Raw genomic sequence first — 26,406 nt, 5'->3', positions numbered from 1 at the left:
TACCTGCTGGCCATAGGCAAACTCTACCAACCAATTGAACAGACTGCATCTTAAAGCCAATGGCATGCGTCACTTCCCAGTCAGATATTCAATCATTATGATAATATGTATAGAAATGAATGTTATTTTAGTCCATGCAAGTACATGTCAGCACAGCTGGTTTCATAAGTATTATTTTCTATCTTATTTTTAAAAACGCCAAATCACCATTCATCATTCTTTGAAACAGTATGGCAACCAATTCCTCCGATAAAATCCCTCGCAGCAGTCTCATTATCCACAATCTTGAGGTTGCTACCCGCACGCTCAGCAGTCTTCATTTCCAAAACACCCACCGGGTCTATAACGACAACAGTCCTCCCATCAAGCAGCAATCGAGTAATGTCCGCCTGAATAATCTTTTGCGCCACTGCATTGAACGAGAACACATCGCGGAATGAGAACACCACAGCGCACACGAAGCGGCTTCTGCCAGCCCCAGGATCCTTGGGGTTTGGATCACCGAGTTCTCGTGTGATGGCACGGGTCAATCGCTCTGAACCTCCGAAGCGCACGACACCGCGTAGACTGAAGATGATGACTTCTTTGTTGCAGTTTGTGTGGTGTGGCTCGTTGTCGCCTGGGAGGATAGTCGCCACGGATACGCGGACGGTCGCTTGGGCGATCTGACTGACGTCCATCATGTGAAGACCCATGTCGCTGGATAACTGCTCGCATATGGCGACACCGCGTACACTATTTCCCCGTGAGTCAAGCTTGGGTGAAAAGACAGCGATACCCATCTGACCAGGCAAGGCGCCGATGATACCACCAGCAACTCCACTCTTAGCGGGTATGCCAATCCGCGATACCCAGTCGCCTGCAGCATCGTACATGCCACAAGTCGTCATGACAGAGAGGATCTGCCGCACGCTGTCTTGGGGAATGATCTTCTCTCCCGTCGCAGGGTGACAGCCCGCGTTGCAGAGAGTAGCAGCCATAGTCGCCAAGTCTCGAACATTGACGTTAATAGCGCATTGGCGGATATATCCTTGCACGATCTGTTGTGCATCGCCGGTGATGATACCAGCTGCTTTGAGCATGTAACCAATTCCCATGTTACGGTTCGCATCTCGCAGCTCAGCTTCGTAAACTTCTTCGCAGACTCGCAATTGCCGACCTGCCAGCTTCGACATGGCTTTGAGGATACGGTCTGATCGTTGCTCTGCTGTCCAGTCTGGTCCCCCGATGAGAGAGTGTGCTGTGATGGCTCCCGCGTTGATCATGGGATTCATGGGTCTGTTGCTCCCTCGCTCCAAAGACAAACTGTTGAACGCGTCTCCCGAGGGTTCCACGCCAATCTTCTCCAGCACCTTATCCAACCCCGCATCCTCAATCGCCAACGCGTACACAAACGCCTTTGAGATAGATTGCATAGAAAACTCAATCTCGTCATCTCCAGCAGAGTAAATCTGGCCATCCACCATCGCCAGCGCCACAGCTATCTTTGACGTGTCGGCCTTTGCCAGCGTCTCGATGTAACTGGCGGGCTTGCCATCTTCTATGGGCCGCGCATTCTCCAGCACCCGGTTGAGATAGTCGGGAATGGGGGACTTCATCGGACGGAACGGTATGGGCTTGAGCTGCTTTGATGGAGGAGGAGAAAAATTAGTTCTCACCGCTGAAGGCATTATGCGTCACGGGTGATGTCGTAAGCCAAGCTATTTGAATCAAGCTGGACGAAAACGGTCTGTCCAATCACAATGGAGCTTCTGTAGTGAAACCTTTTTGGGAGACTAGTCGAAATCGAGAATGTATCGTAGGGTAGATAGAAGATCGAAGAAAGAATGACTATAAATATTGTATCTGTAGGAAAAAGAAGAATAGTTATATAGACTAGGAAGAGAAATTGGCAATTGGTAAATTTTCATCACATGAGTTCAGACTTTTCACCCACAAAGGTATACTGTATGTAAAATTTACATAACGATAACTATACCAGTCCCTCGCGCAATGTGGTCCGTCGTAGCCGTGACCAACACGACACGCACTAAAGTGTATTACCATTTTACATAATAGGTGATTCTCGGTAAGGCGAGAATGAAACTCTCCATCGGTGAGAATCGGTGAGCGCCTGCATGGAAAAAGGGTGAGTGCGGGGAGACGCGTTTCTCATTCGTTGGTTTCGGTGTCAAAAAAAACATGACTGCCGATGACGGGATCACGGGTATTTTTGGGAGGGTATGCTTGTATTTTTTAGTCTGGAGTGATCCTGTGCGCGCGCGCTAGTATCGAGGGCGCCATTCCGTCTTGGGGCTGTAAGACATCGCTAAACCTCTTTGGAGAGATGATTTCATTATCGATAAGTCTGGAGTCACCTTGGCTCGATAAACTTTCACAGTGAGAGCATAGCGTCTTCGGAGTACACGACAGCTGGCTCACTAAGCCGTTAATCTCATCGTACCCTCCCTTAAGGAAAAAGTCAGATCAGATTTTACTCTGCGGGGTAAAGCAGCTGGCCAATGCTTCTGCAAGAGTCTAGAACCCTACTGAGCAAAAACGTCAGCAAAACAAGCTTTGTTTAGAGTTTTCGATCCCTGCCTTCAGCCCCTGTCAATGTGTCTCATCACTGTAACTTCATTGGGTATCACTACGCCACCACCGCAAACACCAGCGTCACGTTATTATGATCCCAGCCCCTTTGATCGTCTTTTCTGTTCTTATTTCTTGGCTCTTTCTCCTCCTGAGGCCTATTTACACTTTTATTCCACTTAAGCTTATTCAGTATTGAGTATTTGTTTGCTCGTTACTCTGACTGGCGATAATGGCGAGCAACATCCTCCCAGGCCATGGCTCTGGTCACAGAGATGAATCAACCCCGCTTCTGCCGCAGATCTCAAGTCACATTGCTCACGAGGGAGAAAGCGGAAGAAGCGGTTTTCATCCACGACATTTCCTTGCTGTTCTCTGGCGAAGCTCCTGCACCGCGTCGAAATGGGTGAACATCCTGTGGCCCTTTGTCCCCATCGCCATCATCCTTCAGTTCTTCCCTGGCCTGCATCTCTGGAAGTTTGCTACTGCGTATATCGCTGTCATTCCAACTGCCAATCTGCTTGGATTCGCTGGACAGGAGTTTGCGCGAAAGCTGCCAAAAGTAGCTGGTATTCTCATCGAGACGACGTTTGGGTCTATCATTGAGATTATTCTCTTCCTTGTTTTGCTTTCGAAGCATCAAGTTAACGCTCCTGAAGACAACGGCGATGAAGGAAACCTCATTCCAATCATCCAAGCCGCGATCCTTGGTAGCATCCTGACCAATCTTCTTCTCTGTCTCGGCCTCTGTTTCTTCGTTGGTGGCCTCAAGCAAGCCAGCCAAAAGTTCCACGCTATTGTCTCAGAGGTTGGCACAGGACTTCTTCTTGTCGCAGCATTTGGTCTTCTCATTCCCAGTGCATTCTACTCCGCCCTCAAAGCCGAGGTTGTACCCGACTTCCCAGGCTTCCGAGTTCTGCACGAGAAATTCACAGAGGGTAAACTCCAAGACGATGTCCTTCGCATTAGTCAGGCTACATCTATTGCACTGATTATTGCCTTCTTCTTCTACATCTGGTATCAAGCCAGCAGCCAGCATAGCATCTTCGATGAGGTTATTGAGATGGATGAGCACCGAGATGCTGATCGCGAGGCTGATATGGAGAAGCCCAAGTTTACCATGACTGAGACCATTGTTGCTCTGTTGATTGCCCTTGCTTTTGTGACTGCTCTTTTGATCTTCCTTGTTGAGAAGATTGAGCATGTTGTTGAAAGTGGAGTGCCTGATCAGTTCTTGGGTCTCATTCTATTGCCTTTTGTTGAGAAGGCTGCTGAACATTTGACAGCTATTGACGAAGCATATGGTTGGTGCCGTGCTTCACTCATGAAAGTGTCAGCTAACAAATTTCTTAGATGGTGTTATCAACGTTGCTTTGTATCACTGCCTTGGGCCTTCCATCCAGACTGCCCTATTCAACGGCCCCCTTGTCGTTCTCGTAGGCTGGGCCATCGGAAAGCCTATGGACTTGAACTTTGAGATTTTCATGATCGCACTACTTGTCCTGTCTATCTTGGTGGTTGGAAACTTCCTCCGTGATGGCGAGTCCAACTGGCTTGAGGGCTCACTTCTCGTGGTAAGTCAAGGTCAACTTGTAAGGATTCTAGTGACTGACGTTAATAGGTCATCTATGCTATTATTGCTATCGCATGCTGGTACTATCCAAACCCTGACGTGGCTACTTCCAATGGCCTCGAAGGTTCCGAAATGGTCAACGTCACCATGAGTGTTGACACTCTGCGTCAACTGCAGAAACTCATTAATGCACAGCTGCCACAGAATTAAACTGTTTGCTAAGCTTATGGTGATGCAATTTTCAGGCTGCTTGAGAACTTACGTGAGGGTACTTACGTGAGGGTGAAGATGGAAAGTTGTCGCCGAATCAGGGGATTGTCTTGGCGAAGGCTCCCTTGTGAGTTTTTACGCGTTGGATGGACAGTTCGAGTTATCATGTGTTACGGAGATATTGAGATTACTGATCAAGCCTTTTATTTTCGGAGCGTTATTTACAGTATGTCGATTCATGGCCTAGGCTTTTGAACTATTGTTTCTCAATCATCAAAACCTGACTGTCATAATCTCCCTCAAACCTCAATTGAATGCCCAGGTTCATCAGCGTCGAACCAGAAACCGTCTGGTTATTATCCACCTTGTACTTGGCACTAGCATCCAAACCTTGAAGTCGGAACCAGGGCCAAGAGTTGTTGATAGTCGCCCTCGTCTGGAATGCAAATAACACGACCTTCTTACCATCCTCAGAAATGAACTGTCCAGCTGGGTAGTTGGTTTCCTCAGGCAGGGCAAGTCTGTAAAAGTCCCCAGTGATGACAATTGGGTTGATCTTTTCAGAGAGCTCGATAAGACCAGGAATTTGTTCCCTCTCCTCAGGCTCAAGATCGCTAGGGTCAAGTTCAACACCAAAGGAGCCGCCCATCATGGCAACATGGGCTCTGAACTTGACGGACGTTATTCTCTGGGTGTTTCCATTAGGGACATGCGATAGGTGAGCTCCCATGGCAGATGGAGGATAAGCAAGTGACGTTCCGAATTGGATGGCGATACGCTCAACTGCATCTGTATCATCCGATGTCCAGATTTGAGGGAACCACTGAAGAACACCGGGGTCAAATCGGCCACCGCCCGAAGCACAGCCTTCCCAAAGAACATCAGGGAAACGGCTCGTCAAAGTCTCAAAGACATGATAGAGACCCAGCATATACTTGTAGTTGAGAGTAGGATCAGGAGTCTCGTGAATTCCACGGTTGTTATCCCACTTGACGTAGGAGATTGGTGATTCGCGGAGAACCTTGGAAACGAAGTCGATGATGAACTCTTGGACCTCAGGCAAAGCTAGGTTGAGAACCAATTGGTTACGCGTCTCGGTTCGGGGATAAGACCCTGCGTGGATTGCCCAGTCGGGGTGTTTGTCGTACAAGTCTGACTCCGGGTTCACCATTTCGGGCTCGAACCAGATACCGAACTTTAGCTCATCAGAAGAATTGGCGACTTTCAGATCAGTTACATTTTCGACCAGAGGTGTCAATCCGTCAGGGAAGCGTGACTTATCAGGCTGCCAGTCTCCAAGACCAGCTGTATCGTTAACACGTGGATACTTGTTACCGAACCAGCCATCATCCATGACGAACAATTTGATGCCGAGGTCTGCAGATTGTTTGGCGATCTTCTCAATGGCAGTCTCGTTGATATCGAACGCCAAGCCCTCCCAACTGTTGAGAAGGACAGGACGTGTCTCTTCCGCGTATTTACTCTTCATCAAGTGCTTTCTGTACAGGCGGTGGAATTGCCGAGACATGCCACCGACGCCCTTGTTTGAGAAGACTGACACGACCTCGGGAGTGGTGAAGGTTTGTTCGGGTTTCAGTGGCCATGAGAAGTCGAGAGGATTGAGTCCAAGGATGGCGCGGGTGAGTCCCTGGGAGCTCTTCTCAACGTCAACGGCGAATGAACCAGTATAAACTAGAGAAAAGCCCCAAGCCTCTCCTTGAGTTTCAGTAGTCGTTGATGATACGAGAGCGAGGAACGGGTTGTGAAGATGAGAGGAATAACCAGTGGAGCTTTGGAAACTGCAATGCCGTTAGCACTTTGTGTTATTGTTTCACAGAAATAATGCTTACCCTTGTGTTCCAAAGTCCACCTTTCGACGCACGCGCATACCCTCACGCGCCCAATCACCCTTGATCTCAATAAGATCCAGATTATCCTGCTGCAGATCAACACTCCAGCTCGAAACCTTTCTCAGATTAATCGTCGCATTGCCCTGATTCGTGATGTTCACACTCCGCACAATAGCATCATATTCCGGAAAGATCGAATACGAGAGGTCAACAGCAATAGAGCTGTAGTTGTCGTACATGTGCACCACCAAAGTCGACACATCATCAGCCTCACCAAACGTCGACGGAAGACCAGGTAGCCCAGGTTTTCCTTGTACAACCTCATGAGACTTGTATCGAAAGTCGGTGACGGTGGTGCCGCTTGCTTGTTGGAGCTGAAATGCTGGGATGCGGAAGTCTCCTCTGCCGTGGTCGGGGAATTCGCGTCGGACTCGACCGATTAGATTGACCCAGCCTTGGATGGGGCCGATTTCGGTGGTGATTCCATCTTCGGCGACTGGGCCGCCGTAGTGATCGTTGATGAGATCTCCGGTGGTGTTGTCGACGTGGAAGCGGTATGAGACGTTATTGCCATTGAGCGCGAAAGACGTGCCATCGACGCGGATTGCTGCAGACATGTTAACCATTGTTCAATGTGAAGAATTGTAGACTTACGATCTGAAGTCTCCGCGAAAGCCGAAATGACCTGAGAGAACAGCACTGCCGCCGTCGTAATGCCTTTCGATGTAACAAGCACCATCTTGACCCTGGCAAAAGTTGTTTAAACGAAAGTCAAACCTGAGGGGGTTATCCGAAGGGCCCGACATCTTTATAAACCCTCAGAAAAAGATCATCAGTGTAAAGTTCAATGCCACACGGAAAATTCGAGAATCCCAATATGTAGCAACTCGTGATGATCTCGACTCGGGCCGATCTTGAATTGGAGTATTTGTGGAGGAGCAGTTGAACTTGATGATGGTGGACTACCGAAAGATACCCCTTTGAGTCAAGATCGTCATCGTTTGTGTGGAGGATCAGCCCAGATTCCCCAGAATTGGAGATCGTTTGGGTGCATAAACTTGTTTATGACGTTGAGTTTATCCGCGCAAATGATATACCTGACTTGAAAGCATTTCGGCTATAGGTTTTTAGGTGGTAATGCCAATTCATCGGGATATTTACCCAGTCATTCATAAATGTCATTGTGAAAGCTTAAGTTACAGTGGTGAAAGGCCGGATAATTATTCACCCTGACTAATATCCATCCAGATTTCAACATGATTGGTTCAAATTCGAGATGAGGGGAATCAATGACACTGTGAAGGGATTCACGATCTTTGAGAGTTTATTTTCTCAGTTTTAACCTTAAGAAATCTCGGTATAACTCAGCATGGCCCTCAAAAACATCATTCTTCCGTTTCAAGACTCTTCAAAACAATGGGATATCCAAATAGAAGAGGGAGTGGTGACCTCCATGAAGCCTTCTGCTGGCAGGACAACACCAAGCGTAATGCTTCCCTCACTCTGCCATCCTCATATTCATCTCGACAAACCATATCTTCTCACCTGCAACCATCCAAAATCCTCAAACCACCCAGATTACTCTGATCTGGCTCCCAAAACAGGAGGGTTTCAGGAAGCCTTGGTCAATACCGCTGAAGCAAAGAAACGCTACACCGAGGAGGACCTGTACCTACGAGGCTCTCAGTTAATAGCTACAAGTTACAAACAAGGTGTCACTTTCATGAGAGCCTTTGTTGAGGTTGATTCTGTCACTGAACTCAAAACTCTGGAGGTGGGAATCCGGCTAAGGAAGGAATTCGAGGACTTTTTGGAAGTGCAAATCTGCGCCTTTGCACAGGACCCTATATTCTCGGCAGAGAAGGGAGAGGCAAACCGAGCTATGTTTGCGAAAGCTCTTGATCAGCTTGGTTCGAAGATTGATGTTATTGGAACTACACCGTACGTGGAATCTGACGTTGAATCGCAGAATAAGAACATACGTTGGGCCATCGAAACCGCATTGAAACACAGGAAGCACCTTGACTTTCATATCGAATTCAACCTGAATGGCGATGGAACCCACATGTCTGTGTTTAATCATATCATTGAAGAGCTTAGGGCTCTTAAGTGGCCTACATACCCTGGCGCTCCGACTGTTGTTTTTGGGCATGCTACTAGACTTACTCGTGCTACTCACGATGATCTGGTCAGACTTTCAGAAACGCTGAGAGAGACAAAACTGCCTGTTCACTTTGTCGGATTACCAACTAGCGACCTCTACATGATGGGCAGACATGAGTCTGACGGTTCAGGACAGGGTGAACCTCTCAGTCGACCATGCGGTACAATCATGGTACCCAAGCTAATTCAAGATTACGGAATCAACGCCTGCCTATCAGTCAACAACGTCGGCAACCCATTCACTCCCCACGGCGATGGCGATCCTCTTAAGATAGCAAGCTGGGGCGTTGGTCTATTCCAGGCCGGAACAGTCGAGGATGCAAAGATCCTTTACGAAGCCATCAGCACGCGAGCAATGGACGCTTTAAACCCCCGGGCTGAAGGACATCATGACATGTTCACATTGGCGGAATTCCACCAGACGATGCCGATGCTTTTATTCAAGAATGAAGAGTATATCGAAATTAGTTCGGCGAGTGGAAGCATGACGGTTCCAGCTAGGCAAAGGCTTAGCATTCAGGATATAGTTTGGGATCCGCCGGAGACACGACTGAGAAGCATCGTTGAATAGGCTATAGCTAACCCGATCTACATTTGTTCTATCTATATCCTACATAAAGGTCCATCCGGCCTCTCAACCCACTCCTCAGACCCAACACAAGTAGGACAGTAGAAAATATGAGAAGGATCATACTTCCTCTTCGTCTTAAGGTGCTCACCATACAAGCTACCATAGAACGACTTCTTCCAGTCAGGATCATTGCGATCACCTTCATTCATGTAACCGCCAGTGTTGGGAGCCAACTTCTTCGCTGCAGCGCCCTTAACGAACGTGACGTCGTCATTCGCCGCTTTGCGCTCAGCAGTGTTTCCGGTACGAGAAATACCCGTGCCTGAGATGAGAACGTAGTGTGATTTTCGCCAGGCGGGGTGTAGGCCACTTGTCTTGTCTGAAGCGTCTTTGAAAACTTGACCACCCGAGGTGAGCAGAATGACACTTGTGCCAAACTCATCAGGTTTGCCGCTCATGACTTCGACGGCATCTCTGACTTTGTCGAAACTCTTCACGCTTTGACGGTCAATGAGCCTTGAGGTCAAGACAGAGGTGTCGCCGGTCGGGTCGTATAACCCTGATTCAGCGTGGTAGAATGACCAGTAGTCGTCGTACGTAGCCCAGCTCTCGTTAATGTAGAGCTTGTCTTTAAACTTCGACAAGGCCTTTCGCACTGGAGCCCAGGCCGCCTCAGCCTCTCGACGGCCCTTGCCGATTGTCCAGACACCGTGTGAATAGCCAGATGTAGCGTTCCCAACAAAAACGGTGGGAAAGTTTCGGAACCAGTAACCGTAGCCAGCAAAGCCAGCGTCGTTGAGATCAGGTAGCGACTGCAGCAGAGCGGACACAGCGTCGAGTAGATCTGCATTCTTCTCTGTCTTCTCCAGTGGTGCGATCTGCAAGTGGTGAGCCGTGACAACCTTGACATTGGGATGAACCTTGATGGTACTGCTCAAAGTGATACCATAGCCAGGACCTCCGCCACGCATTGAACGGAAGAGATCGGTGTTCTCACAGTGATTAGCGATGACAACTCTTCCATCAGCTAGCATCACTTCTGCTTCCAGAATCTGATCAGCGCCGAGACCATAGTTCCTCGTCGCAGGTCCATGGCCACCACCAGAAGCCCACCCGCCGATCGCTCCAGGCGTGATAGAGCCACCGCCAACTGCGATGACATTGTTCGCCTCAGCTACCTTGTACACATCGCGCCATTGGTAGTTCCCATCAATCTTGATAGCACTGCCCTTCCAGCTAGACCTTTTGCACTGGTTCTCGGATTTGTAAGTCTTCTGAAAGTTAATGCCGTTTTTGAACTGATGAAGCCAGAGCTCAAGACCGCCGAACCCATCAGAGCGACCAAGAAGATCATGGCCTGTTCCAGTAACAACAAGTCTAATATTCCGCTCACGTGCATACGCAATTGTACTTCGGATTTGTGACAGAGTAGTAGCATTAACAGCGTAAACAGGTAAAGAACCGAGACTGCAGGTCGTAGGCTCTTGCCCAGCAGTGTAATCCACCGGTGCGCAGGTGATGTTGTACGGATAAGGTCTCCCGATAGGATTCGATGACTGGAAATCCTGATCCGACCACATTTTGTTCACGTACGCGCATTGCTTCAGATCCTCCTCTGGACCGGGGTAGCATGACTGCGCGATTGGCTCAGTCTTGATAAGACTGCCGCCAATCTTGTTGTTGAAAGCTTTCCATTCTGAAGGAGAGGGCCAGCAGGATTGGCCGGGAATCTTTAACCGTCAGCTGAAGTCAGATATGATAGATTGAAATGCGTATACATACGCATTTGCATCTCGGTGTTGAACCAATCGCTTCTGTGGCAACGGCAAGTACCGCGAGTAGAGGAAAAAGAGACCCGGGATACATGCTGATAGATGGACCGCAGGAAAAAGAAAGTTGAGGTGAGGTACAGAGGGGGATGCAGCTAAGTGGCTCTCATCAAGTTTTAATCTATGCGGAACATTATTTTCTGCAATGCGTCATTTCGCCGCAGCGGAGTCCGAGGTCGTGCAACCTTGGTGAGCTTACGGGAGCGACAGTCCCCTCGGGCAATCTTGTTCAGTTGGTGGCGTCTCTGTTTGCTCACTCTCTGATCAAACTAGTGAATTTGGGGCAGGTATTGAAGCGTCTGGAATAATTGTTGGTGGGAAGCGAAGGGTACAAACATCATGCAGGCACCGGGAACCCCTGATATGCAGCTATGCGGCAACGGTGCGAGACTCCAGATTAGATGTAACGGCTTGTTGTCTGCAAATCAGAACTGACGAATGCTGAGTGAATTGTGAGTTATCATATACTGGACATCATCCATGCAAATGTGCATTTTATTGGAATTTCGTGAGATCAATTCTGGAGCAAACAGATCGCCAAGACGTACTTGGCTCGAATTAAGGACCATCCTGACGCCAGATCCCCTGTCTTCCTCCTGGTTGAAGTGATGAATTTCTTCTAGATTCATCAAAAGCTCTATCCTTCCCATTATCGTCAACGTCAATTACAGACAGTAGACTCGTGCATGGTCATTGCGCTCACTCCGCCATTTAAGCATGAGACATGGCTTCGCTTCCTCAATGCCAAGATTCATCCCAACCAGGGGCAGATTCCATTACAGGAAATCAAGAGCGGAACTAACCGTTATCTTGTCTCCACTCCCGGTTTCAATTAATGCAATCACTCATCCAAACGGCGAAGATGGTCCTGAAATTCTTACATGTAATTGTTTGCCACTCCAACCGTTGGTAAGGCTCACTGCAAGCGGTAAGATCTGCAATGTTTGTCGTACCTGGAACCAACAATATCTGCGGCTGAGAATCCCTCAATGCTACGCAAGCGGAAATGGGTCGATGGAAAAGCAATCATAGAGGCAAACATTGTTATCTCTTTTCTCTAATCCAGTCAACAAATGAAAGAATTGTACGTAGGGCCGATGCTGTTGTCCCATGTTCCCTGCTCTGCAAATGCTCCTCACCTTTCATGCTTGTGATAGCCAGTTCGCAAATGAGTTAATTGGCATTCTGACCTAGCAAGAGCCAATCGTTTGCAGAAAGAAGAAGAAAAGAATACATGATAACCCACTCTGAAGCCTCGCGATCGACCACAGATATTCCCCAGCTTGGCAGGCTCTTCTATCACACTGCACACCGTGAGCTGTAGAATCTGATTTGTGATTTACATCAGTGTTGACAACCAGTAAAGATTTCCTTTTGATCTAATTTGTTTTCCCGTTTCACCTGCAATGTGATGCGGCTGTGGCGTTGCCTCCAATCGCCTCAACCCTTTGTGCTCCTTCTTTGTCCTTGAGTTTGTCGCATCTGATCCAATCACTACTGAACCAACATGTTTGTCGCCGCCACGCGAAATACTCCTCTTCCCCTATATCAGTAAACTTATGAGTCCCGTAGCTCATCATGCAAGCCACGCAAAGACATCGCCATGTCAACCCCTCCGCCTCCAGACCCAGATGCTCCCCTCACGGGCGCTGCTCGCTCCGTGAACCGCCAAGGACTAATCATAATCGTCTGGATATGCTTCACCATCGCTACACTCTTCGTATCACTACGACTTTTCGTTCGCTGGCATCAGAATCGGCGCTTCCTTGCAGATGACTACTGGATTACATGGGCGTGGCTATGCACTCTTACTATGGCTATACTGCAGACTGAGCAGATGGATCCTCTGTGGTATATGACTTACCTCCAGGCCGGTCGCATCGCCTACGATCCAAAGGAGCTAGAGTTCCAACGCAGTCAAATCACGCGATGGCAATTCCCTATCATCAAGCTGTTTTGGATCATATTATGGTCAGTCAAGGCGAGCTTTCTGGCGCTGTTTTATCGACTGGTCCAGCCGTTTCCTGTCATTCGTCGGTGTTGGTATGGTGTTTCGGTCTTTGCAGCATCGGCCCTCATCGTGTGCATCATCTGCAGTGTACTTACTTGCAGTCCTCCTTCTAACTACTTCCATGGTAAGTCGATCAGCTCAATCTCTGGTTATTTAATCTTTTACTGACTACTCTCTAGGCAGCTGTGATTCTCCGCGAGAACAATGGAGACAGTCCTTCAACGTCATATTCTCAACGACCGTCGACGTTGCAACCGACCTCATGATCATGGCGCTTCCGATCGCAGTACTTCCCTCTCTACAGCTCGACAAGAAGAAGAAAATCGGGCTTGGAATTGCCTTTTCTCTGGGTATAATCATCATCTGCGTCGCCATTGTACGCATGTCACAAGTCATCGTTGGAAAAAAGGTCGATCTCGTTGGACTAGCTATCTGGGGTGCCGTAGAAACAGCAACCGCTCTTGTTGTCGGTTCACTACCAGCACTCAAAGGCTTACTTACCCGAGGCATCAAGAAGTATGCGACATCGAGGAGTGGTAGGACGGATCCAGCTGATTACGACAGCCGAAGTTCTCAACGTCGGCGGGGCCATGGCTCAGCAATGACGCCTCGGGCTATTGTGGTTTCTGACTGCATCCCTCTTGATGATCTCCATCGCAGTGGACAAGTCGATGGAGGTATATATGTAAACAAAACATTCACGACTGCTACGACAAGGGATGATAGTTCTTCTCAGGGTGAAGGGGATGAAGCAGCTATAGTGAGAGCAGCACCAAGATAGAACAAGTCATTCAATGTAATATAGACATGTTCCTAGGGCATTCTAGTTATATACTGTGCTTATTTAGTGATAGCTATACTACTCAAACTCCCTCCACTGCCTCACAACCTCATACAAACTATCATTATGCCCAACGTTTCCAGGGAAAACAACATAGTTCAACCCCGGCCACTTCGACTCTGGCTCATCACACCTCCACATCGGAACCCCAGGTGCAGCTTGGCCAACAATAAGAGCACGCTTCATCCTCAATCCCTTTGTCGCCATGTCCGAAGATGTAATTCCGCCCTTGGCGATGATGTAACGAGGCTTCTGCTCTAGTCCCTGCAGGAACGACACCAGAGCCAGTGCAATCTTTGAGCCAATATCCAGACTCTCAACCTCGTCTTTTCCGACGATGAGCTCCCGACTTGTCATGACTAGAACATCCTGCCCGTTCTTGATATGCTGTGACGCAAGCTCAATTGCCTTTGCGACATCCTCTTTCGCTGCCTCGTCAGACTTGAGGAGTGCTTTGACATTGAGCGTGATAGTGGTCAGATTCTTGCCCGACTTCTGAACCAGAGAGTCCAATTGCGCGGTCGTCTTGGGTACATATGAACCGGCGATGATGAGACCACCGACGCTTTTAGATAAGCCGAGTTGTCCAGCTGAAAGAGGCGGGATAGATGAGATGCCTAGACGTGCTGATACAAAAGCAGCACCTGTTCGGTACAAGAACTTCTTCCCTTGCTGCGACGCCTGTAGAAGAGCGGTAACCACAACATCAATGTCTTCGTCTGCAGCCGCGTTGATGACCAGCACAACAGGAGTTTCGCTTCGCTTTGGGAGCTGCAAGATCTTCTTCAGAACTGCATCTGGTCCGCCAACTCGGATAGTCTCAAGGTCGATTGAATCAATGTTCTCGTGCGTGATATTTCCCTTGGACTTCTCCACGACGTAATCTCTTAGATTAGAACTCTTGTATCCAAACGTCGCATCCTTTGCAAAAGGCGTGTCAGCTGCAGGGATGAGCTTATCACCCTCATGAACATAGTGAATATCGTTAATAGTATATCTCCCGCCCTGAAGGAAGAACGGGCACAAGATCCACGCATCAAACGCTCCGTTCACATGCTCCACTGCCTCAGGCTCAAGAGGAAAGTGGCCTCTCAAGATGGAATCACCGCGTAGCACGATCTCATAAGGGAGGTTTGTCTCCTGAGAAGCTGTCTTTAGATTGGTGCAGATCTCGATCATGAGCTCACGAGCTTGTTGGGGATGAAGGGCGCGTGAATTGGTGAGGATGAAGAAACCGTTGCCTGTTCCAACTTGCTTGAATGCTGAGACTAGGTTTTGGACATCCCAGACTGTTAAGATGGTGATGTCGTGGCATGTTTGTGTTCCGGTTGGGTCATCGTCGAGGATAACTAATAGAGGAGCTGGTGAGGAGGTGTTTCGGATGGTGGACTCTGTTTGAGAACGGAGTTGTTGATGAGAAGCCGGGACTGGAGGCAGAGCTGAAAGAGCCTCAGATAAGACGAGTGTGCCAGTTTGTGCCATTTTGGTAGGTCGTAGAGATTCAAGTTTTTGTTGTATCCTCAGCTGGGAGTAGTGATATTGGTGTAGATGTCAATTGAGATAAATAATCGCTTTCTTCCGATCGAGTTTAGGGTAGCCGACAGATCGCAAGGTTCTTATCCGACATCCGCGAGCTGGTCCGTGTCTATCGGTCTTCATTCCCATTGGCTTGAGGGACCACTGCATCGAGCCTTTCTAATCGGGCTGAAGCATTGAAAGTTGACCAAAGACAGAACAACGAGGGACACACATTCGATACGTGAGTATAGTCAGCCTTTCTCTTGAATCGAGAGTCAAATCATACCTTGAGTTGGACCGAAACTGTGCATGCGCCTCACAGTGGGATGAATGCTTACTCAATATCTCCATTCATTGCGGTGGGATCGACATAATGTTATGCCAAGCACAATAGGTGCCATAACCTATGCAGATGCATATATATGCACAACAGCATAACTCATAAAGCTCCATAACTTTCTTATGACTGCTGGTCCACAATGAATAGAATTATCTGCGGAGGCACTCGGACTAACGATGCCTCCGTGCACCTCCGCATTTCCCCAGCGACAGATCTCTACCACATCAGTTCTAGTCAAAGGAGCAATTCTCGCTGACTAACCCCCCCCCCCCGCGTTTTCAGTCTGAGCAACTTTGACGTGTTTTTGGCCATGAACCACTCGCGACAACGTGATAACAAATCATCATGTCAAAGCGGAACGGAAGTACTGCGACGCAAGAGTATGAGGGGAGTGTGGTATGTTAACAGTACGAATGATCTGCAGGGTGCATGGGCGCTGATCAGTGAGATAGCCTCCTCCGAAACGAGTGGCGATAACTTCCAGTTCGGAGCATCCCGTTGCTCACATCTCGAGACATATCAGGGCATGCACAACATGTCGGAAGCACAAGGTACTCTCACCGCCACTTACCGATAAATTGAAGTGACTGACTTATTCAGATCAAATGTTTTATGGACGATGCTGGACCACCATGTCGACGGTGTAAAGAGAAGAAGCTGAGCAACTGCGCCGTTAGCAAGAACCTACAAACCATTATCGATGAAAAGACAGAGTATGCTTGGATTCAACTGTACTGAGATCCTGCTAACATATATCAGGTTATCTGAAGCCATGCTATCGGATCTTGACCAGGTGTACACAGCAGTCAAGGAGATGAGAAGTATAATGGGCTTACCAGAATTACCGCCATTACAAACGTCCCGGATGAACAAGCGAAAGGACTCGTCAGTACCGCCACCACAAGATTTAACGACTCTTCAACTGGAGGACAATTATGGCCCATCATGTGACAACTCACCGAAACTCACGCCCGAAGACGATAGACTGCCCCATGCGCCTATCCATTCTCTATATACACTGACTAGAATGAGAGCGCTTCGGTCACCGGGCAGTAGGAATGAGAACCCGAGTCAAGCCATCAATGACTTCATTTCACAAGGACAGGTCTCACTGGCTGATGCTGAGCGGTTGTTTTGTGTTTATCGAGATCGCCTTGACGGGTTCATCTACTCTATCGGCTGCCCCTATAAAACCCTCGAGCAGCTTCGTCGGAAGTCATCAATCCTATGTGCGGCAACTCTCACCATCGCAGCGCTTCACGACCCAGCTGCCGATAAAGTATATGGCATTTGCAATTCTGAACTCCGGCGATTGACCGAGAAGTCAATGCTGCAACGACAAGGCGACAGGGACTACTTCCGAGCTCTCAGCATCGCTTCATACTGGCTTAGTGATCTATCGTGGACATTATCAGGCCATGCAATCCGACGAGCTGCAGAATGCAACATCCACAACAGCTACAGTCTAGCCATAAAGGACCAATCCGAAGAAGCCATGGACTCTGCTCGAATCTGGTCTATTCTTTATATCTGCGACCAGCACCTTGCTATTCTTTACGATAGACCGGCGATTATCCAGGACGATTGGCTTACGCAAGACTGGGAAGGCATCTTAAACTGTCCTTTGGCTACGGACCAAGATGAAAGACTCATGAGTCAGGTCGAGTTGATGGGTATCTTGCGTAACATACGACGATTATTCGGGCCTGATAAAGGAGAGGAGATTCCTAGATTGTATCTGAGTCAGATAGGGCACTATCATCGGCAGCTTGATCAGTGGATCACGAAATGGACCGATAGGCTCCCAGGTGAGTGGCCCAGCTTCCTCTTCGAACATAACTAACACCGACCAGAGGGCCATCCCAATATTGGCGCGTTTCCACGAAAAGGAGCTCTCTTCCACTTCCACCTCGCCCAACTATACCTCTACTCACATGTTTTCCGTGGCCAGTCCAACCAAATACCCAGCCATTTCCTCGATACAGCCTCAATGGCAGTAACTTCAGCTTCAGCCATCATCGACATCCTCCTCACAGACCCTGATCTCTCAACAAGCATCGTCGGGATACCATCTTATCTTCTCTCTATGACAGCATTCGCAGCCATGTTTCTCGCCAAAGTCTCACACAAATACGGGGATAACCTGTTCAGACGTGATCAAGCGCTGGATCAGATTACACGACTAATCAGCCATTTCAGATCGTTGTCTATGGGCAAGTGGCATCTGGCCAATCTCATGATTAGAGGTTTGGAGACTGTGACTAGCCTTTTGACCTCGCATGGTGTTCAAGATAAAGTCCAGAATGCCATTTCATCAATGATGCCTGGAAACGAGGCCAATCAAAGTCTTGAAGATGTCTATAACACTAACCCTGATATGTTTACCGGTATGGATGGAACTACAATACCTACATGGGACACGACTTTCGGCCTATCACCCATCTTTGGCTTTGATCCATCATTCCTCGATGTAGATGGGTATATGCAGTCGATGGCTATCTTTCCAAACACCGAAGGAACCTGAAGGAGTATCTCAATTGATTGGTATTCATCTATGTATTTATCCCAAACCTCTATGCGCTTCTTTTCCCAATCATGACTCTACATGCCCTGAATGTTCCTTGGCCGGTACTCGCTCTCCAAATACTCCAACTCCTCCTTCGTAAACTTGACATTCAACGCCTCCACCGACTCCTTAATTCTCTTCTCAGAGTTCAACCCCAAAATCGGATAACATCCCTTCTGAAGAACCCACGCCGTCGCAACAAGTGCCATACTAATCCCCTTATCAGCCGCAACCTTCTCAACCCGATTCACGATCTCCAAATTGGCATCCGCAAACCACGCTTCCGTCTTCTTATCGCTCTGGCTCCTAATCGACTGATTCGCCTCATCCTTCTTGCTCGACAGAGGCTTGGCGAGAAGACCGCGGGCGATAGGACTCCAGGGAATGACGCCGACGCCTGTGGCTTCGCAAAAGGGGAGCATTTCGCGTTCTTCTTCGCGGTAGAGGAGGTTGTAGAAGGGTTGCATGGAGATGAAGGGGGTCCAGCCCTTGGATTGGGCGATGTATTGGAGACGCGCGAATTCCCAGGTGTACATTGATGAGGCGCCGAGGTAGCGGACTTTGCCGGACTGGACGACGTCGTGAAGAGCGCGCATGATCTCTTCGGGGGGTGTTTCACGGTCTAGACGGTGAATTTGAAGGACATCTATACAGTCAGTATGTCACTTACTTTACTAGGTCAGACAGGCTTACCAATGTAGTCGGTTCCAAGTCGTTCAAGGCACTTATCAACAGCATGGAAAATATGCTTCCTACTCAACCCCATCTGATTCACAAGCGGTCCATCATTGATACTAGCAGGCCTTGTGCCATCATCCATAACAGGATTAAAGATCTTTGACAAGATAACAACCTTTTGGCGAGGAATGTTGAACTTCTTCAAGGCCTTGCCAATGATGACTTCTGACTCGCCATTGGAGTACGTATCAGCTGTATCCCAAGTGTTGATGCCTTGATCATAAGCAGCTTTGAGAAGCTTTAGGCCATCTTCTTCGTCGAGAACCCAGGGTGAGCCTTGCCATGAGCTTGAACCGAAGGTCATGCAGCCGAGGATGACCTTTGAGATCTTGAGACCTGTGTTGCCGAGTCTGGGCTGTTAATGCGGGGGTCTTGGTGATGATGGACTTGCTTACCTGACGTATTCCATTTTGAAGGCACGTGTGAGGATGGTACTATGTGATGATGTTGCGACTTTGTAAACCTTGGTTGTTATTTTTATTTGTTTTTAAATGCCGCTTTTATGCCACTCATCTTCATGCCGATCTGACCAACGCTGATATCGCCGAACATTTCCTTCCCCGCATTATTCCACCAAGATCATCAACCCCTCACCTCCAACGCCATCCAATCGGCCATCCTTCCAATTGGTCAGCGAGTCATTCATAGTGGGTTTAGAGTCGGGCTAATATCCGCTGGGATCGTGGGGAAGTAGACAAATCTACGTAGAAGAGGCGACGTTTTAAACCACCAAGACAAGACTCATTGCAGCGTCAACAAGCAGCTCGATAACCGCAAGCAATCATGGCACCAAATCTTCAGACTATTCCTGTTCCTTCAGCGACAGTTCAGTCGCACGCTTCGAATTTGTTGCAACTCCCTGACAAGACTGTGTTATGCACATGGTTTGGTGGTTCGCAAGAAGGGCTGCCTGATATCAGTATCTGGCTGTCTCGATTAGAACCGGGATCATCATCTTGGACTACCCCGCAAAAGATCTCATTTGATGAGAACAGAAGTTGTCAAAACCCAGTCTTGTTCAGGGCGCCTCACAGTGGAGAGATTTGGTTGCTTCATACTTCGCAAGATGCGGGTAATCAGGATGGCGCTTATATCTTGAAGCGCACATCTTCTGACCAGGGTCATACTTGGTCTGAGGCCAGCCGTTTACTCCCTGATGTAACAGGCATCTTTATCAGACAACCCATTGTTATCAATGGCGATGGTACCTGGATTTTGCCAGTTTTCTACTGCCGCACGGAACCCGGTCACAGATGGATCGGAAGCGACGATATATCTGGTGTTCTTTACTCAGATGACAATGGTGCAACTTGGAAGGAGAAGCAAGCACCAGACAGTGTTGGATCTGTCCACATGAACATCATCCCCCCAGTATCCGGCTCTTCATCTTGGGTCGCATTCTACCGCAGCCGCTGGGCAGATAATGTCTACCGCTCAAAATCCAATAATGGCATTGATTGGGAAACACCAAAAGCAACAACCCTCCCAAACCCCAACAGCGGTATCTGCGCAGCCCGCTTATCATCAGGCCGTATTGCCATTGTCTTCAACAGATCAAACGCCTCAGCTGATACCCTCAAGCGACAAGGCTTGTACGATGACATCACGCCTGAGGATGATAAGCGACCCAATCAGGTCACAAAGACAGGGAAGAATGCGATTTGGGGAACGCCGAGGAAGACGTTGACGCTTGGAGTTTCGGAGGATGAGGGGCTAACTTGGAGAGAGCGTGTGCTTGAAGATGGGGATGGGTTTTGTGGGACGAATAGTTCTTCGGGGCAGGAGAATAGGGAGTTGAGTTATCCGAGTATTTATATTGAGAAGGATGGGGGTACGGATGTTGCGCATGTAGCGTATACTTGGCATCGGCAGCATATTAAGTATGTTAGGATTGACGATGTTGAGGGATGGGTTAGCTCCAATTGAGAAATAGATCTGAATTGCATAAGTAACTTCATAAACCATGTTACAAATGACTTATGTAAAGACCGTGAAATTCCAGAATTTGGGAATTGTCCGATGACCTCATCTCATGAACTGTGAAGGTACCGTCCCTCTTGCACATCTGTCTTCTTTGACGAGGTAAACAAAATTGAATAACTACATTTTCCTTCTGACTAACCACATATTCCATGTGTGTTCCACAGCTCCATGTATTACACATTAAAACTCTGTCAACTAGCCAGAAGTCATCTCCAGTTCGACTTCTTGTATCAAAGGATAATGTTCTACATACATATCCAACGCCTAGATGATTTCTTCATTTCCTTACCCTACATCAAAACGAACCCATTTCCTAAACCTTTCGCATACCTGTGACTGGCAAAGAACCCTTTCTGCTGGCCGCAATCTCGCATCCAATTCTTCATCCCAGTCTCGGTCTGGTTCCCGGCCTAGACGTGGCGCAAGATCTGTGAGTGTCCACTCGTCCAATAGGATTTCTCACCGCGACCCAATAATCGGCTAAGAGCACCAAGCAGACCGAGCACTTGCTTATCCACCAACGGAACTGGGACTCTGTGTAAGTTATAGCGGAAGATTGGCGACACTGACGATGGCTTACCCATGAGATATTAATGTTAAAATGGAAGGCGTTTCTGGGATCGAGACACAATATCTACTTTCACTACGCAGTACTTGCAAACACTAGATAACCCTCATACTTGTTTTTGCAGTAATTCTCATCATGACTCAAACAAAAGATAAAATCCTCATAACCGGAGCCGGTGGCTTCATTGGCCAAGAGCTCATCACATCTCTCCTCAAAGACATGCCCTCTGCCCACTTCACCCTCACCGATATCATCACACCTCCCGTCCCCGCAGGAGCAGAAAACCAGGTCACGTCCCTCAAAGCAGACCTAACAGATCCCTCAGCTGTCACATCCCTGCTGTCCAACCGCTTCAGCCACGTCTACATCCTACATGGTCTCATGTCCGGTGGCGCAGAAGCCAATCTTGACCTAGGACTCAAGATCAACGTCGACTCAGTGCGGAGTATCCTCGACGTACTACGGGCTGAATATCCCGGCACAAAGGTGATATTTGCTAGCTCTTGCGCTATCTACGGCCAGACGAACCTTGTGACGGAGTTTGGCACACTTCCTCAACCTAAAAGCTCCTACGGCATTCAAAAGTTGCTCGTAGAGCTTTTACTCAACGACTACTCCCGCCGCGGTCTTCTCGATGGACGTATCGTCAGATTACCCACTGTTATCGTCCGCCCAGGTGCACCCTCAGCAGCTGCATCAAGCTTTGCCTCAGGAATTGTCCGAGAGTCTCTACAAGGAGTCCCCAACATTCTACCCGTTAGCAGAGACCTCGAGCTTTGGGTTTGCAGTCCAGCAACAGTTATCAAGAACCTCATCAAGATCAAAGACGTTCCAAAAGAGAAGTTCGGTGATTCGAGGGTGGTGAACTTACCAGGCATTACGGTCACGGTGAAGGAGATATTGGACGCTCTGAAAGAGGTTGGCGGTGAAAGGGCGCTTGCGCAGATTGAGGAGAAGAGAGATCCGGCTATTGAAGCAATTGTAAAGAGTTGGCCAGCGAGATTTGATGTTTCTAGGGCTTATGGTCTTGGATTGGAAGCGGATGGGAAGGTGCTGGATGCTGTTAAGGCGTTCCAGGCAAAGATTGCCAAGGCTTAGTTTGCCAATTTACTCTTATTGGGATGGCAGTGCTGAGTAAAAGCCTATGTAACAATATGATTGTTTGGTGAACAGGTCGTGCACACATGCCCGGGTTGCTCGTTCTGACGAACGATTTGTAAGATGATGTGCGACATGTGTGCATGGGATCGGGATGTTGGCTGGTGACGGCTCTTACCTTCATAATACCCATTTTGGAATCGCGCTCAAGTGGTCCGGCACTTGAGAGAAATGCCATGGGGTTGGGAAATGGTCCACAACGCTGCAATAGCCAATGTCGGTGTAAGGCCAAAGCCAACTTGAGACTTTAGATACAGGGGGTCAGAACATAGAAGAAGCCAAGGAGAAGAGTGAAAGATGATTTGCAGAGTAATATTGTGTACATGTATGCTACTTGGCGAATAGATCTATAGAATATCGAGATGTGTTCTCCCGCCGTGGAAAAACCTCTACAGCTTCGATAACAGACGCGTGTACGCATTACCGACCACCATATGATCAACATCCAGCGTATTCACCAAGCTGGGTCTTGCTTCACTCAGCGATGTTATACCGCAAAGTCGCATTGAGGTTTCAAGCTCATCTTTAAGAACTATAACTCGTTAGCTTGATCGTCGTGGCGCGACATACAAAACTCACTATGACAGAGATGCTCGGCACCGTCTTGGCCGTGAATAAGAGAGTACAGGAATGGCCGACCGATACCAACTGCTGTTGCTCCAAGAGCGATGGCCTTCAAGATATCCGATCCCCGCTCGAAGCCGCCGTCGATGTAGACTTCAAGTTGATCAAAGACTTCTGGGCAGTTCTTCCGCAATTCCAGCAGAACCAGAATACTGGCTTGAGCGCTGGGGAAGATTAGCTTTAGCATGTCACTGAAAGAAGGAATGACTTACCCGTCCAATGACCGTCCACCATGGTTACTCAACAGCACACCCTCAACACCATACTCCGCCGCTTTAATAACGTCCTCAGCAGTCTGAACTCCCTTCAACACAATCGGCAAACCCCCACTCGCCTCCCGAATCCAAGCCAAGTCATCCCAACACAACGACTTGTCGATATACTGCGCCATAAGACGTCCAAAGCCACTTCCCTTCTTATCCTTACTGCTCTCGCCACCACTAATCGCCGACTTGACAGTTTGCTCCTGCGCAGCTCTCTCATCTGCCTCGCGCTTCCCTGGTACAGGCGCATCAACTGTTACAAAGATTGCTTTGACGCCGAGACCACGGACCGTTTTGAGTAGCTCGACGGTCTTTTCGTGGTTGGAGTTGACGTATAGCTGGAAGAAGAAGGGCTGTGTTGGGGGAGCGGCTTTGACTATTGACTTTAACGAGAAGGAAGCATTACTCGAGATCTACCAACCGTTAGTTAAGAACTTTGAGTGTTGGCCAATGGGTTTACTTACACATTGGATGATGCCCTCATTGGCCGCCGCCCGACTAAGCGCCAGCTCCCCATCAGGATGAGCAAGTCTCGCCATAGCAGCAGGAGAAACAAAGAACGGTGCGCTACTATCGAAACCAAGAATACTGGTCTTGTAGTTCACTTGCGACACGTTCCTCAAGATCCTGGGTCTGATCATGACTCTCCGCACCAGCTCCTTATTCTTCCCGTGGGTGACGAGATCTGTCGCAGCGGAAGAGTAAAACGCCCATGTTTTCGCGGACAGGGAATCTTGCGCTGCCTTTTCAAAGTCAGGAGCACTTAATATTGCATCTAACGGTGGGACTGTTTTGGTCTTTGGTGTCGAGGGGACGTCGTTGGTTTGTGTTGGTGATGTAGGGGGCGGTACGGGATCGATCTCGGTAGTTTTAGGCGTCGGTCGACTAATTGCAGACTCCTCGAGGAGCCCAATTAATTTGTCGCTTGGAAGGTCTTCGATGATATCAGGCGCGTGGACATCGTTATACAGTTCCGTGGCATCAGAACCAGCGAGGTTCAACAAAACTAGCCATCATGATTAGTCCCGCTACAACCCCCAGGTTTGCTCAACATACCTTCTGGACCACCAGGGTGCTCATTAATAAAATGTGTAATATCCCAAACCTTGGAATGAACAGCTATCCAGCAGTCATTGGCCGTGTTATGCTGCTTCAAGTCGTCCAAAGACACTCTTCTCGTCTCAATTGATGTCTCCATGATTGCTGATAGTATTGACTGAACCTCCAAGAACAAAACAAGTTGTAGACCTTGAAAATATGCTAATCACCAAAGCTGCAATTTACTATCTCCACAAGCTGTTTACAGCCCGGGAATGCCGAGTATCGGGCTGGGGTCACGGAGAACCCTCCCATTGGCTGCTTTCGCCCCCCCGGGAATGTCTCCGGGCGTCCAACCCCGCATTGGGCTTTGGAGTTTTGGTGCACTTAAGAGCTCGGAGATAGCATGGACGATTACTGCATCAAGCAATATCTTCATTACACAATCATCACTCTGTGTAAACCAGTCTATCATTCACTAGTCAAGTCATCAAAATGGAGCGCAGCACTATCCGAACCAAGGCAAAGCCCCTCCCCCCAGGAGTCTACACCCCCGTCGTCACACTCTACAAAGCAGACGACCCAACCCAACAAGTAGACCATGAAGCAATGCACACCCAATGTCAAGCCTTGATCAAGGCAGGCATGCACGGTCTCGTCTATCTCGGCACGAATGGCGAACTAGTTCTCCTCTCACGAGAAGAGCGCAAAGCCATCATCAAAACAGCGGTGCAGGCCGCTTCTGCAGCCGGTGGACCTGACTACCCCATTGTGGCAGGCATCTCAGCACAGTCCACGCAGGAGTCGATCCAGAACGCCAAAGATGCAGCGGAGGCTGGAGCTGGCTTTGGGTTGCTTCTGCCGCCGAATTACTGGCCCAAGGCACTACCCAGCCAAGCTATAGTGTCGTACTTTAAAGAGGTTGCGGCTGCTTCACCGATACCTATTGTCATTTACAACTTTCCCGCTGTTACATCTGGTATTGATCTGGATTCTGATCAACTAGCTACTCTGGCTTCTGAACCGAATATCGTAGCGGTGAAGTTGACATGCGGCAACGTTGGAAAGCTTGCTCGGTTAACAGCGCTCTTCTCACACGAACAATTCGGTGTTTACGGCGGAAGCAGTGATTATCTCCTCCCCACCCTCCACAGCGGTGGAAGCGGTTGTGTTACAGGGATGGGTAACATTTTCCCGTCAAGTACAGCGGGTGTCTATGACTTATGGAAAGCTGGCAAGATTGACGAGGCGAATAAGCTTCAAGGTCTTGTAGCTCATGCTGAGTGGGCTTGTAAGAAGGGAATTAGCAATACCAAGTATGGAGCGTGGCATTTCTTGGGTAAGGATATTGGGTTGGATAATGAGACATCGTGGCATATGAGGAAGCCGTATCAGCCGCTTGATGATAAGTCCAAGGAATGGACGGTTAAGACGCTGAGTGTTCTGGCGGATACTGAGAAGCAATTGAGGAAGCAATAGACTGTTTAGTATTGACATAGTCGTTAAATGCACGACCAAAAATAAGTTCCTGTTTCATCATTCTTAGTTATCCGTTGTGTGTGATTCTTATCGATGCACGCCCGTTGACAGCAATCCCTGGGCCTAGACCATGTCTAGATCAAAGCTCAGTGGCGAGACAACGACGCGCAGCATCAACAGGTATACACGTAAGTGCTTTGCCTGTGGACATCTCCAAAGCAGATTCGAGCCTGCTGAACTGAATTGCTCAATCGCCTTGGCCATTATTGTCTGTCGGGCTTGACTGATCGCGATGCATTAGCTTGTCGCCATCTCATCATGGACACGGTCTGTGTTTCGCATTTGTTCCCTGCTTGAACAGAGTAACTTCACATATCACCACGAAATAATTCTTGGTGAATAGAAATAATCGGTCATGTAACCGACACCGAAATGATTACATTTCCTGCACTGATGCTGCAATCATCTTTCGATGATGTCTTGGGTGGCACAGATATCACCAAGCGGGCGGC

At 48.6% G+C, this 26,406-nt stretch overlaps 13 protein-coding genes across 13 annotated transcripts; 7 read left to right on the top strand and 6 right to left on the bottom strand.

Annotated features, from left to right (window-relative positions):
- Positions 1-122: 122 nt before the first annotated feature.
- Positions 123-1,848, bottom strand: FOIG_13285 (glutaminase). Its single transcript, XM_031214435.1, has one exon. The coding sequence runs from the start codon at positions 1,668-1,670 to the stop codon at positions 204-206; it is 1,467 nt and encodes a 488-aa protein (XP_031055806.1). The 5' UTR covers positions 1,671-1,848; the 3' UTR covers positions 123-203.
- An 840-nt stretch (positions 1,849-2,688) lies between these two features.
- On the top strand, positions 2,689-4,732 carry FOIG_13284 (Ca2+:H+ antiporter). Its single transcript, XM_031214434.1, has 3 exons — positions 2,689-3,875; positions 3,925-4,145; positions 4,193-4,732. The coding sequence occupies exons 1-3, from the start codon at positions 2,804-2,806 to the stop codon at positions 4,352-4,354; spliced, it is 1,455 nt and encodes a 484-aa protein (XP_031055805.1). The 5' UTR covers positions 2,689-2,803; the 3' UTR covers positions 4,355-4,732.
- FOIG_13283 (alpha-galactosidase 2) lies at positions 4,545-6,943 on the bottom strand (the record flags this gene model as incomplete). The annotated part of the gene is made up of 3 exons (XM_031214433.1): positions 4,545-6,153; positions 6,205-6,811; positions 6,859-6,943. 3 exons carry the CDS (start codon positions 6,941-6,943, stop codon positions 4,611-4,613), a joined length of 2,235 nt encoding a protein of 744 aa, XP_031055804.1. The 3' UTR covers positions 4,545-4,610.
- Positions 6,944-7,394: 451 nt separating this feature from the next.
- Positions 7,395-9,132, top strand: FOIG_13282 (uncharacterized protein). Its single transcript, XM_031214432.1, has one exon. The coding sequence runs from the start codon at positions 7,574-7,576 to the stop codon at positions 8,936-8,938; it is 1,365 nt and encodes a 454-aa protein (XP_031055803.1). The 5' UTR covers positions 7,395-7,573; the 3' UTR covers positions 8,939-9,132.
- Positions 8,971-10,804, bottom strand: FOIG_13281 (uncharacterized protein; the record flags this gene model as incomplete). The annotated part of the gene is made up of 2 exons (XM_031214431.1): positions 8,971-10,668; positions 10,721-10,804. 2 exons carry the CDS (start codon positions 10,802-10,804, stop codon positions 8,971-8,973), a joined length of 1,782 nt encoding a protein of 593 aa, XP_031055802.1.
- A 1,566-nt stretch (positions 10,805-12,370) lies between these two features.
- On the top strand, positions 12,371-13,689 carry FOIG_13280 (uncharacterized protein; the record flags this gene model as incomplete). Its single annotated transcript, XM_031214430.1, has 2 exons — positions 12,371-12,902; positions 12,958-13,689. 2 exons carry the CDS (start codon positions 12,371-12,373, stop codon positions 13,557-13,559), a joined length of 1,134 nt encoding a protein of 377 aa, XP_031055801.1. The 3' UTR covers positions 13,560-13,689.
- Positions 13,516-15,105, bottom strand: FOIG_13279 (uncharacterized protein). Its single transcript, XM_031214429.1, has one exon. It carries the CDS (start codon positions 15,099-15,101, stop codon positions 13,638-13,640), a length of 1,464 nt encoding a protein of 487 aa, XP_031055800.1. The 5' UTR covers positions 15,102-15,105; the 3' UTR covers positions 13,516-13,637.
- Positions 15,106-15,762: 657 nt separating this feature from the next.
- On the top strand, positions 15,763-18,699 carry FOIG_13278 (uncharacterized protein). The gene is made up of 5 exons (XM_031214428.1): positions 15,763-15,873; positions 15,930-16,028; positions 16,078-16,190; positions 16,237-17,285; positions 17,331-18,699. Exons 1-5 carry the CDS (start codon positions 15,823-15,825, stop codon positions 17,999-18,001), a joined length of 1,983 nt encoding a protein of 660 aa, XP_031055799.1. The 5' UTR covers positions 15,763-15,822; the 3' UTR covers positions 18,002-18,699.
- On the bottom strand, positions 17,640-19,325 carry FOIG_13277 (alcohol dehydrogenase). Its single transcript, XM_031214427.1, has 3 exons — positions 19,177-19,325; positions 18,737-19,131; positions 17,640-18,689 (listed from the first exon to the last, which is right to left on the bottom strand). The coding sequence occupies exons 1-3, from the start codon at positions 19,188-19,190 to the stop codon at positions 18,079-18,081; spliced, it is 1,020 nt and encodes a 339-aa protein (XP_031055798.1). The 5' UTR covers positions 19,191-19,325; the 3' UTR covers positions 17,640-18,078.
- A 149-nt stretch (positions 19,326-19,474) lies between these two features.
- Positions 19,475-20,745, top strand: FOIG_13276 (uncharacterized protein). Its single transcript, XM_031214426.1, has one exon. It carries the CDS (start codon positions 19,565-19,567, stop codon positions 20,705-20,707), a length of 1,143 nt encoding a protein of 380 aa, XP_031055797.1. The 5' UTR covers positions 19,475-19,564; the 3' UTR covers positions 20,708-20,745.
- A 722-nt stretch (positions 20,746-21,467) lies between these two features.
- On the top strand, positions 21,468-22,430 carry FOIG_13275 (uncharacterized protein; the record flags this gene model as incomplete). Its single annotated transcript, XM_031214425.1, has 1 exon — positions 21,468-22,430. The coding sequence occupies one exon, from the start codon at positions 21,468-21,470 to the stop codon at positions 22,428-22,430; it is 963 nt and encodes a 320-aa protein (XP_031055796.1).
- Positions 22,431-22,879: 449 nt separating this feature from the next.
- On the bottom strand, positions 22,880-24,679 carry FOIG_13274 (L-lactate dehydrogenase (cytochrome); the record flags this gene model as incomplete). The annotated part of the gene is made up of 5 exons (XM_031214424.1): positions 24,434-24,679; positions 23,842-24,383; positions 23,327-23,790; positions 23,070-23,278; positions 22,880-23,022 (listed from the first exon to the last, which is right to left on the bottom strand). Exons 1-5 carry the CDS (start codon positions 24,573-24,575, stop codon positions 22,880-22,882), a joined length of 1,500 nt encoding a protein of 499 aa, XP_031055795.1. The 5' UTR covers positions 24,576-24,679.
- Positions 24,680-24,807: 128 nt separating this feature from the next.
- FOIG_13273 (uncharacterized protein) lies at positions 24,808-25,998 on the top strand. Its single transcript, XM_031214423.1, has one exon. It carries the CDS (start codon positions 24,911-24,913, stop codon positions 25,892-25,894), a length of 984 nt encoding a protein of 327 aa, XP_031055794.1. The 5' UTR covers positions 24,808-24,910; the 3' UTR covers positions 25,895-25,998.
- The last annotated feature ends 408 nt before the right edge of the window (positions 25,999-26,406 follow it).

Source organism: Fusarium odoratissimum (genome assembly GCF_000260195.1).
Source record: "Fusarium odoratissimum NRRL 54006 unplaced genomic scaffold supercont1.32, whole genome shotgun sequence".
Lineage (NCBI taxonomy): Eukaryota > Fungi > Ascomycota > Sordariomycetes > Hypocreales > Nectriaceae > Fusarium > Fusarium odoratissimum.
The sequence above is the reverse complement of the archived record's forward strand: the minus strand, read 5'-3'. Positions and strand labels throughout refer to the sequence as shown.

Excerpts from the sequence above, each read along its gene's own strand:
- FOIG_13285 (XM_031214435.1), bottom strand. The coding sequence starts at position 1,670 with ATGCCTTCAGCGGTGAGAACTAATTTTTCTCCTCCTCCATCAAAGCAG.
- FOIG_13284 (XM_031214434.1), top strand. The coding sequence starts at position 2,804 with ATGGCGAGCAACATCCTCCCAGGCCATGGCTCTGGTCACAGAGATGAA. Across the intron at positions 3,876-3,924 it reads AGCTATTGACGAAGCATATG|ATGGTGTTATCAACGTTGCT; the intron begins GTTGGTGCCGTG and ends CAAATTTCTTAG. Across the intron at positions 4,146-4,192 it reads TTGAGGGCTCACTTCTCGTG|GTCATCTATGCTATTATTGC; the intron begins GTAAGTCAAGGT and ends TGACGTTAATAG.
- FOIG_13282 (XM_031214432.1), top strand. The coding sequence starts at position 7,574 with ATGGCCCTCAAAAACATCATTCTTCCGTTTCAAGACTCTTCAAAACAA.
- FOIG_13279 (XM_031214429.1), bottom strand. The coding sequence starts at position 15,101 with ATGGCACAAACTGGCACACTCGTCTTATCTGAGGCTCTTTCAGCTCTG.
- FOIG_13278 (XM_031214428.1), top strand. The coding sequence starts at position 15,823 with ATGTCAAAGCGGAACGGAAGTACTGCGACGCAAGAGTATGAGGGGAGT. Across the intron at positions 16,029-16,077 it reads CAACATGTCGGAAGCACAAG|ATCAAATGTTTTATGGACGA; the intron begins GTACTCTCACCG and ends TGACTTATTCAG. Across the intron at positions 17,286-17,330 it reads ATGGACCGATAGGCTCCCAG|AGGGCCATCCCAATATTGGC; the intron begins GTGAGTGGCCCA and ends AACACCGACCAG.
- FOIG_13277 (XM_031214427.1), bottom strand. Across the intron at positions 18,690-18,736 it reads ACTTGGAACCGACTACATTG|ATGTCCTTCAAATTCACCGT; the intron begins GTAAGCCTGTCT and ends CTGACTGTATAG.
- FOIG_13276 (XM_031214426.1), top strand. The coding sequence starts at position 19,565 with ATGGCACCAAATCTTCAGACTATTCCTGTTCCTTCAGCGACAGTTCAG.
- FOIG_13273 (XM_031214423.1), top strand. The coding sequence starts at position 24,911 with ATGGAGCGCAGCACTATCCGAACCAAGGCAAAGCCCCTCCCCCCAGGA.